This window comes from Triticum aestivum, chromosome 7B (assembly GCF_018294505.1).
Source record: "Triticum aestivum cultivar Chinese Spring chromosome 7B, IWGSC CS RefSeq v2.1, whole genome shotgun sequence".
Taxonomy (NCBI): Eukaryota; Viridiplantae; Streptophyta; class Magnoliopsida; order Poales; family Poaceae; genus Triticum; species Triticum aestivum.
In genome coordinates this window covers 50,627,453-50,638,494 of record NC_057813.1, presented here as the reverse complement: position 1 = coordinate 50,638,494, position 11,042 = coordinate 50,627,453, and the positions used below count along the sequence as shown (strand labels likewise).

Sequence of the window (11,042 nt, the reverse complement as noted above, 5' to 3'; positions counted from 1 at the left end):
AAAGTCAATCCGTGAGCTCAATGCCGATGCTGGTGGTTGTGCTAGTCCTCCTTGGAGCAATGGAGCCGCTGTCCTGAGAAGGACAGGGGACAGCGACCGGTTTCTCCTAGTACTGTTTCGCCATTATTACTGTGCCTGCCAATAACTCGATTATTAATTATTAGGAAACTAATAATAATTGTAGTAAGATAGAGGGCGTTTTACCCACCGTTTCTTGGTTCAATTGTGGACATTGTCTTGTGTAAAGATGGCACCCTTGGTTTTATTCCAGCTCTTTTGAGTGTTGAGTCAATTTGTGGTAGGTTCCTAAAGGAAGATGCTGTTTGTACTCTTTAATCCATGTGGGGTGCCCAGTTGGTCAGAGTAGTATTACCCTGTTGGATCATCTGAGGCTACTTTCTTGCAGAGGGATGCCACCTCGGTTTAGGTTTCCTGCTTATTGTGTCAATTTGAGGTTTATTTTTCCTGAAGGTGAGGCAACATTGCTGCCATTTATGCCCACTGTCTTCTTATAGGGGTGACCTAGTGATCCAGTTACTAACTTATTGAGCCCTTAATGTGGATCCTTCACTATATTAGTGTACAAATGCCTAGGGTTATGCTATGCCATTTTGGTGCTTCCCGAAGTGGACAGGTGGCTTAGTTTCCCCTTTTCCTGAATCAGTTCCCTGTAGAGTGTCCATGTGGTTGAATTCCCCTACCATATCAATTTGGGGGGCAATTTACTCTACATACAGGCCAGCTTTCCATTCTTGGTACACTCATACCCTTGGCTTCAGAATCGTATGACTTCATAGCGTGCTCAAGTGATTAAACTCAATATATGGCGAGTCCTTAGTAAGTGGCACTAAGATTGTGCATTAATAGGTAGAAGCACCATGGGACTCCTAGGTATGATGGGTGACTCATTTGGCTGCTCAGCTACCGGTGAGCGGCTCGTCTCTGCCGCGAGGGATGGAGACATCCAGGAGGCTAGGGCCCTATTGGAGCTTAACCCCCGGCTTGCACGATACTCGACATTCGGTATCCGAAACACACCCCTCCATTACTCGGCGGCAAAGGGCCACCACGAGGTGATTCACTCCACACATCTCTTTCGTTATCAGTTTACAATTATTTTTAGCTACTTTTGTTAATTAATGTATGTGTGTTCGTTATCGATTGATAAGTAATTTCATCTTCCTGGTAGATTGTTTCCCTGCTAATAGAATCTGGCGTTGATATCAACCTTAGGAACTGCAGAGGACAGGTGAGCCCCCTTTTTTTTTTATCTCCCACCTTGTTCATCATTGCCTTGGTATCCAATTCTTGATGACCCATAGTATGTGTTATTACTTTTGAATATTTGTAGAGAATACTTCTTACTCGGTATACAGAAATGGATTGACCATAATTTTCCCCAAATTATTTTATTTTAATATATTACCGAGAACTGTCTAGTTGCAATCTTACAAGTATATGCATTTCCCATATATCTGAGGTCGCTCTGGTCTTAGAAAAGGATATATCAGTTGTTTCAAGTAGATGGAAGTAAGCTGCAAAATGTTACTCCCTCTGTCCCATAATATAAGAACGTTTTTGACACTAGTGTAGTTTCAAAAACGTTCTTATATTATGGGACAGAGGGAGTACTACTTTCTCTTAGTTGACTTGTAGATAATAAAAAAAATCCTATTGGAACATTCTTGAAGGGGTGATTTGATGTCACCTCATTATGTTCTTTCTATTTCTGTTCTATTGTGAAAGAGAATATTTCTTTGTTCTGGTACCAGCTCTAAACGCAATAATTTCCGTGCAGACTGCTCTGATGCAAGCTTGTCTATATGGTCATTGGAAAGTTGTACAGATCCTAGTTCTTTTTAAAGCTAATGTAAGTGAATATCAAATTTTTTGTATCTTTTTGTGATCGCAAAGAAGAACTTGTTTTTGTGTTAAACTGGGCTGTAATTTGTACTGATGCAAGTGATATGTATTTTTAATCTTAGATTCACAAAAAAGATTGTTTTAGTGGTGCAACAGCAATTCATTTTGCCGCCCTGAAAGGTCATACCCGGTGCATCCGGCTTATTGCGGCTGATTACGTGCCTAGTTTGCCGGATTTTTGGAGCATCATGCGCGGAACAGCCACGGGTGAAACAAATAAGGAAGCTTTTGACGCAGCGTATGCCAAATTCTGACGTTCATCTATGTTGGCATCTTTTTTTTTATCGTTTATGTTGGCATCTTCCGATAACTAGTAAATAAATATCCATTTTCCTTTGCTTCCCAGAAATCTCCAGAGACTAGTTAATGCAAAGTCAGATGGAGGTGTCACCCCTCTTCACTTGGCAGCTCTTCACGGGCATGCTGAGAGCTTGCAATTGCTGTTAGACCTTGGAGCCTCTGTCTCTGAGGTCACAGTCAACGATGGCTCAACTATTGATCTCATAGGTAAAAACTGAACAGGGTAAAAAAACATAAAACTGTACACAGAATGTTAGATGTTTAACTGAATTCAAGTAGTTATTGTTCAGGAACTTGACCGTTACTTCTCACATCAAATGTGCAGAACAAGGGGAAATATTCTGAACTTCTTTACATGTTCATATATTAACAATTCCCTAAAATTGCAGGTTCAGGAAGCACGGCCCTTCACTATGCAGCTTGTGGAGGAAGTGCTGTATGCTGCCAAGTATGCATTGAATTCTCCCTTCCATAAAATATCAAGTAATTGTCCAATTCCCGTTTACTGATTGCCGTAAAACAGCTTCTCATTGCAGCAGGAGCACACATGGGAGCTGAAAATGCTAACGGGTATGCCTAGGGAATTCCATGTTTCTATTCTAGAAGTATTTGTTTGTACACTTCACAATGATTGAAAATCTGAGAAAAGGTTGTTACTTTACAATTGCCACATGCTGATATATTTACTGATGTCGCTTGGATAAATTTCACGCTTCTTTTTGGGCTCTATTATCAGAATTTCTAAGCTAACTATGGTAAATGCTAATTATCTGTGACTAGTGTCTGCCTAAATAAATCCATTTTCCTTCGCTGAATTCAAATGCTAAAACCAGTTGGCTGCATTTTGTGCTTATGTCCATTGTGATGTCATATGCCGGTCTGGATTTATAGCCGGCATTCGACTTATGCTTATGCCTCGTTAGAAAACAATTTCCGTGTGGTTCACTGTTTTCCAATGCTGTTTCCTTGAAGGTTGAGTCCTTTGATGGTGGCTCGTTCATGGCACAAAACCGGTGCTGAAGGCGTCCTAAGCAAACTGCCAGAAGGGAGACTACTAATTCTTCCGTCACCATATCTATCTCTTCCACTGATGAGCATTGTCAAAATCGCTCGGTGAGTTCAAATACCAGACAGACTATGTACATGCTGTTATCATTTCGTCACGTCTTAAATTCCTAGTTCATCAAACCTATCAAGTTTTGAAATAGAATTGAAATTTGTCCAAAGTATCAAGCATCTGTACTCATGTACCAACCTTGTGCACAAAGCCACAATCATTTACTTAATTGAACAGAGGACGTAAGTAAGGTCACCATGTCTCGGAGCGTAGATGCCTATTCAAGGATAATTTGCACCTTAACAGACGCAGATTATTGAGAATGAGAAAATTTGGACTTTATATCGCTGGGCTTCCAAATTTTTCCCGAGGCGCATTTCCAGTTAACAAAGAACAGAGAAACAATTCCCCATTTACAGATCAACTCATATTTGATCGTTCACAGGGAATGCGGATGGAGAAAAACCTCGGCATCATCTAGTAGTTGCCATGATCCATGTGTGATATGTTTGGAGATGGAATGCACAGTAGCTGCAGAAGGTACCAACAGACTAATCCTCATGCTGAATAGTTGTACCTCATCTTATCCATTTTCATATGGATTTACTATGTTTTAATAGGTTGTGACCATGAGTTCTGCACCAAATGTGCACTCTATCTGTGCTCCACCACCAGCAGCTCGACGTGTACCCGCGGGGTGCCCGGCTCCATATCTTGCCCTCTGTGCAGGCACACAATAGTCTCCTTCGTGAAGCTCACAGGCACCACCTTCCTGAAGGAGCTTCCATGGACTACCTCATCATTGGCTCTATGTGCGGCAGGCGCAAGCACTGGCTCGTTGCGTCGCCAGTCGGACATCCGTCGCCTACGCTCCACCTCAGTTCACCTGGGATGCTCCTCTTTTCGATCCACCGGCTCCGGTAGATTGTCGTCGATCAAGTTGAATTGCGGCAGGCTTGACGAGACGTTGCCCTGCCTCGTCAGTTGTATCAGGCCGGATGTGCGGCGATCATCTTCGTACAGGGAAAGAGTCGGTAGTAGATATACAGAGTTTTCATAATGCTCTGCTCCTTTTTGTTGGCGTTGTGTGCATCCCTTTCGTTTTGTGAGCTGGAGTTTGGTGATTCAAACTTGTGCAGCATCTGTTCATGTCTATCTGTTTGTTTGTTTGTATGATTTCCTACTCAGTTTCTTCTAAGTTTTTTTTTTTTTTGATAATTCAGTTTCTTCTTCTAAGTGAGAACACACACAAGACTTGTGGTATCATTTCATTGATAGGTGGAGAGAACAAACACACGCACACTCAGAAGGGTTCGACTCACAGCCACGTACACAAGAGCTGGCGTGACTGAGACCGTGAGCAAGAGAACAAAGCGGGGCAATCTGAAAAGAAAAAGCTAGGCAATCCCTATTTCCCGCGTAGGTAGATTTTTTTTTGAGCAATCCCCACACTTTATTAATTTAAAGCAAAATTCACAGGGATACAAAGGGGTCATGTGGATGTAGAAGCCATAAGTGGCGACCCTGAGGAAGCAAAACAGAAAATTTTACAAGATTGTGTGCCGTTCGAAGCTTGGCCTTTGAACATAAAATCGTAGCTAACAAAACTTGTTCTCCTTATATTTATCTCCTTCACTATTGTCATATGCGGACCTCCTAACCCTTTTTTTATGTCGTCCACAATCGGTTTGTAATCGCACGCAATCACCGAATGACTCAAAAGACAAATCAAGCAGCTAGTGCCAAGGTCTCATGACATGCTAAGGCTTCAAGGCTTGCTGGATTATTCACTCTGGGTAGAACGATCGCTGAAGATCCGAGGTAATTGCCTTATTCATCTCTGCACACTGCAGCAGCTGCACCCACACGACCATCATGAGATAGTCTGCCATCTACTACCTCCGTTCCTAAATAATTGTCTTTCTAGAGATTTCAACAAGTGACTACATACGGAGTAAAATGAGTGAATCTACACTCTAAAATATGTCTACATACATCCGTATGTGGTAGTCCATTTGAAATCTCAAAAAGACAAATATTTAGAAACGGAAGGAGTACATAAATCTTCGTGTGGCCATTCAGAGGAGGCTTCCAAGCATTTGATGTGTTGATCACATGAGCGCATCTCCTCGGCATGGCGGTACTGTGATCCTTCTCAGGCCATCCAGTTCACTGATGAATCTTTCTACAAAGAGGTGAGTCGACATCGGACTTTGGTAAATGGCCTCGTGTATTGCTTTTCTTCATGCACGCTGGATAAGGTGGGCTATTTATAGCTGAGGTCTTCCTGGGAAAGACCATTTTGGACATGACCACTCAGTCAATGTCCAACCGATACGTGTCTAACGGTCGGATTTTTTAGCACAACAATATGGAATTGTTAGTAGTGTTAGTAGTTTGTGTTGTTGGTGATGGTGAACTTGTGCTGTGAACATATTAATATTTTGGCGAGGATCAACACCCTGGCGTGAAGCAGAGGGCATGGGATGCCCCTGCTGTCTTTAACGATGGCCATAGTATAGTACTATAGCCTCTTAATCTTTTGTTTGCATTGTTTGCCTTCTATCAGTTTGCGTCTGCTGTTGTGCTACTAATGTGGTGGTAAGGCCACCACATTTGAATGGGTGAGCAGAACACAAATGTGTATGCCGCCAAACAGCCATGGTTTGTATCTGCTCGGCTCTTAAGCACATATGCAGGCAACCAAGCACCCGGCCATAAAGTGCTCACTGATGCAATGCAGACAACCAAACAACATGCAAATGTTAGTTTGTTCCCTGTTTTTGTTCAACCAGGACTGAGTTGAGATGGGGATGAAATGCAGGCACTGTTGCTGCAAGGCAGCCAAACATGACCTTGAAGACACATCATCTACTGGATCATGTTTTTAGGATCCAAATGTCCTTAACGTAATTTTTGGGTACTTGGCCGCCCTGATCCTTTGAGATATTTACCCTACCCGTTTCTGGCCCTTCACTGTTACGATAGGGTACAAGTGTTTTCGCATTGTCACCGCCACATTCTTTGTATCGGATCAAGTTAAACGATTAGGGACCAATTATACGCCAAGTGCCTGAAAAAAGCATAGCGCCAGTCATTTTTTCTTTCAACCTTACGAGCAATCCAACGATCGTCAAGTGTGCACTATTCTTCTTCTTCCTCTTCCTTTCTTTCTTCTTCCTCTGCCCCGACGGTTTCTCCTACCCCGCAGTCTACCCAGGCCTAACCGCCTTCCTCCGCCTCCTGCAGCTATCGCTGATTCGCTGACCCGCCCTCCCGTCTATATCTCCCCCATCGCCGTGCTTGCCGCTGCCCCTGCCATCCCTTTAACTCTAAGTCCCGCTTCGGTGTCAAAACTGGCGGATCTCGGGTAGGGGGTCCCGAACTGTGTGTCTAAGGCTAATGGTAACAGGAGGCGAGGGACACAATGTTTACCCAGGTTCGGGCCCTCTCTATGGAGGTAATACCCTACTTCCTCCTTGATTGATCTTGAAGAATATGAGTATTACAAGAGTTGATCTACCACGAGGTCGTAATGGCTAAAACCCTAGAAGTCTAGCCTATGTGATTATGATTGCCTCTACGGACTAAACCCTCCGGTTTATATAGACACCGGAGGAGGCTAGGGTTGCACAAAGTCGGTTATAAAGAAAGGAATCTACATATCCGAATCACCAAGCTTGCTATCCACGCAAAGGAGAGTCCCATCCGGACACGGGAAGAAGTCTTCTGTCTTGTATCTTCATAGTCCAATAGTCCGGCCGTCCGAGGACCCCTTAATCCAGGACTCCCTAAGTAGCCCCTGAACCAGGCTTCAATGACGATGAGTCTGGCGCGCAGATTGTCGTCGGCATTGCAAGGCGGGTTCCTTCTCCGAATACTCCACATTAGTCTTCGGAAGAAGAAAACGTGTCCGGCTCTACAAAACAAATCCCACGCACAACCGTAGAGAGTATAATATTTCACAAGTCCAATCCGCTGACCACTTTTCATAGTGTGACATCACGTCACCGCGGGGTCATTATTGGAACCGTTTTTTACCCTGCCGCTCCATATTCCAAGGTGCGGTTTTCTTGGCACGTCTTGTCAAAGCAGAGATCGTGTCCCCTTTGTTACGCCCAATATGCGACCCTATCCTAAAGGAACTCGAAGGTCCCACCAAGGATAGAAGCGCATATTGGAGACGCTTTTGCAAGGTGGATATCATTACATCAACATTACATAATAGATGGGGATACATACAAGAGGCATACAAATGTCGCAAGAATACATCAATACATCATACATAAGATCATCATCCGACTACGGATGAAACACAAACAGAAACTCAGACGACAACCACCCTGCTAGCCCAGGCTGCCGACCAGGAACCTATCCCCTGATCGAAGAAGAAGCAGAAGAAGAACTCCAAAACAAGCAAACATCCCTCTCGCGTCATGATCATCGCATAACCTGTACCTGCAACTGTTGTTGTAGTAATCTGTGAGCCACGAGGACTCAGCAATCCCATTACCATGGGTATCAAGACTGGCAAAGCTTAATGGGAAAGGAAGGGGTAAAGTGGTGGGGTTGCAGCAGCGGCTAAGCATGATATGGTGGTTAACATACGTAAATAAGAGCGAGAAGAGAAGCAACGGAACGGTCGTGAAGCTACCAATGATCAAGAGGTGATCCTGAACTCCTACTTACGTCAAACATAACCCAAAACCGTGTTCACTTCCCGGACTCTGCCGAAAAGAGACCATCACGGCTACACACGCGGTTGATGCGTTTTAATTCGAATCAGGTGTCAAGTTATCTACAACCGGACATTAACAAATTCCCATCTGCCACATAACCGCGGGCACGGCTCTCGAAAGTTTATACCCTGCATGGGTGTCCCAACTTAGCCCATCACAAGCTCTCACGGTCAACGAAGGATATTCCTTCTCCCAGGAAGACCCAATCAGTCTCGGAATCCCGGTTTACAAGACATTTTGACAATGGTAAAACAAGTCCAGCAAGGCCGCCCGATGCGCCGACATCCTGACAGGAGCTGCACATATCTTGTTCTCAGGGAAACACCGGATGAACACTACGTACAACTAAAACCAGCCCTCAAGTTTCCCCGAGGTGGCGCTGCAAGTGGCTCTAGTTCGGACCAACACTTAGAGAAGCATTGTCCCGGGGGGGGGGCTGAATAAGGATGACCCTCGAGAGAGCGACTCCCAAGGGAAAAGTAGGTGGTGGTGAGGCAAATGGTAAAACCAAGGTTGGGCCTTGCTGGAGGAGTTTTATTCAAAGCGAACTGTCAAGGGGGTCCCATAAATCACCCAACCGCGTAAGGAACGCAAAATCCGGGAACAAAACACCGGTATGACGGAAACTAGGGAGGCAAGAGTGGAACAAAACACTAGGCATAAGGCCGAGTCTTCCACCCTTTACCAAGTATATAGATGCATTAATTAAATAAGAGATATTGTGATATCCCAACATAACCCTGTTCACCATGGAGCAATCTTCAACTTCACCTACAACTAACAACGCTATAAGAGGGGCTGAGCAACAATGGTAACATAGCCAAGCAATGGTTTGCTAGGAAGGGTGAAAAGGTTAGAGGCTGACATGGCAATTTGGGAAGGCTTGAAGAACACATGATAGGAAGCGCATATAGAGATAGAACGAAGCAACTAGCATAGCAATGATAGTAGTGAGATCCAAGGTGACGGTCATCTTGCCTGAAATCCCGCTAGGAAGGAGAACGAGTCCATGAAGAAGACGAACGGATGAAGCCGAACCAAGCATAGACGAACGAATCCTCACGATCGCAATGAAATAGGAACTAACGAGAAGGAGCACAACCGAAAAGAAGCAAACAACAAGGTAAACACACAACACATAGAAAGGCATGACGCACAACCAAGTATGATGCATGACAAGGCTACATGAAGCTACTCATGGCAAGAGATGATGCATACAAGAACAACACATCAAAGCAAGGTTAAATGAGGTCGGCAACAACATATAACAATTCCGGTAAGTCCTCATATGCAAATTTAGAAATTGGTCCAGAACTGAATAAACCTTATGTTCAAATTGTTAAACAACAAGTTAAGATGCACCAAGATGATCTACATGAAATTCTAGTCAAGTTAAATATAAAGTTCATTTAATTCGGAGCTACGACCTAGAAGATATGAGCAAAACAAGTGAAACATGGCATAGATGCAAAATGCATACAAACATCAAGCAAACAGTCTCAAAACATGGATGCAACATGATAATATGAAACTTCATGCAAAATCAAGCAAGTTTCATATAGAGCACACTCAAAACGGAGCAACGGTTCAACACATACACTCTATACAAGTTTAAAGGACAAGCTGTCCAAAACAGCAACTAGGCATCTAGCAAGCATCAAAACTATATGCTACAGCACCTTAACATAAGAACAAAAGGCATGGATATGGAGTACAGGTAAATCATGACAAAACATGAACACTGAGCTATCTCCAGAAAACACTATAACATGCTCAAAAGGACATGGCAAGATTGCAAATAATAACAGTTTACAGACTTAGCAGAAATAACATCAGGTTGCAATGTTTAGAGTTATCAAACAACATGCTACAGGAACTTAACATAGCACAAAAAGGCATGGAATGATAATACTAAAGACAAAGAACAAAACTTCCTTACTGAACTAATTCCAAAGATCAATAGAAAACATGGTAGGATCCATGCAAATATGACAAATGATATGACAGATTCAGACATGGCACGGACAACAATAAGTAGGCATGTTGGTGAGCTTGTACCACTCACCACAAAACAATACATGGCATTAAAAGGTAACCAACAGTAAGAATACATGTTTATTAAGCTAAGTATGGCAAGAGCAAGTTCATAGGGTGCATGGATCACTAGCAAAACACATGGCACAACTGAACTTAATGTTAACAGGCTGACAGTAACATTATTTAGCAATTTGAGAGCAAGATTACGACAAGCTACAACAGGATATAAATGTAACCAGGGGAATCGATGGATAGAGCATGACATTTATAACAAAACATCCTTAGTGAACATATCCATATTATGCATAGAATGACTTGTAGCAGGAGGTTTACATAGCATCATGATATAGCAGATTCAGACTAGCAAAACAGTAACAAGTACCCTACTTCACGAGCTCGATGAACTCACTACAAGACTCACAAAAATACATGGATGTAACCAAAGTAAAGATGGAATGATGTAGTTCAAAACACATGTAGATCTCATGCTCATAAGATACACACACAAAATGCAATGAAAAAGACAAAACAACAAGTTCTGTTAACAGACAGCAGCCAACATCATATAGAACTCTTGCAACAATGATTAGGGCATCAAGATGGACTCCAACAAGGATGGAACAATGGAATGAAATGAAGAGCATCTCATGGTGAACATTTTGATATATTGTATGCACGAAACAGAGCTATATGCGAGGAGTTATAGCATGATGAATAGAGCAATAAAATTAACACAGAGAAAAGACAGGCGAAATTTCACCTCGCGGAAAAGTCAACGGGCGAGGTGGCGGTGGATCTCGCCGGAGATGGAGAAGAAGATGGCCGAAGGGTCGGGGAGGACGTCGGCCAGGCCGGGCCGGACCGGATCTGGCGGGATCCGTCCGGAGCTGGCGCGGGCGGCGCGGAGGAGCGACGGTTGGCGGCGGCGTTCGGAGGAGATGGCCGACGGAAGCAGGCGGCGGCGACCATCGGAGCGGGGCGTCGGC

General features: G+C 43.6%; 1 protein-coding gene across 3 annotated transcripts in view; it reads left to right on the top strand.

Annotated features, from left to right (window-relative positions):
• Positions 1-4,478, top strand: part of LOC123159034 (probable E3 ubiquitin-protein ligase XBOS35) — a 5,562-nt gene extending 1,084 nt beyond the window's left edge. For 2 of the 3 annotated variants that reach the window (XM_044576837.1, XM_044576834.1), the window contains exons 2-11: positions 868-1,073; positions 1,190-1,249; positions 1,799-1,870; positions 1,986-2,161; positions 2,270-2,430; positions 2,613-2,671; positions 2,747-2,793; positions 3,196-3,336; positions 3,726-3,820; positions 3,901-4,478. In XM_044576837.1, the coding sequence (XP_044432772.1) occupies positions 879-1,073; positions 1,190-1,249; positions 1,799-1,870; positions 1,986-2,161; positions 2,270-2,430; positions 2,613-2,671; positions 2,747-2,793; positions 3,196-3,336; positions 3,726-3,820; positions 3,901-4,340 (1,446 nt within the window). In that variant the 5' untranslated portion in view covers positions 868-878 and the 3' untranslated portion in view covers positions 4,341-4,478. Of the gene's footprint in view, positions 1-14; positions 1,074-1,189; positions 1,250-1,798; positions 1,871-1,985; positions 2,162-2,269; positions 2,431-2,612; positions 2,672-2,746; positions 2,794-3,195; positions 3,337-3,725; positions 3,821-3,900 lie in introns of those variants that run through there. The other variant, XM_044576836.1, reaches the window with a different exon arrangement.
• Positions 4,479-11,042: the final 6,564 nt, after the last annotated feature.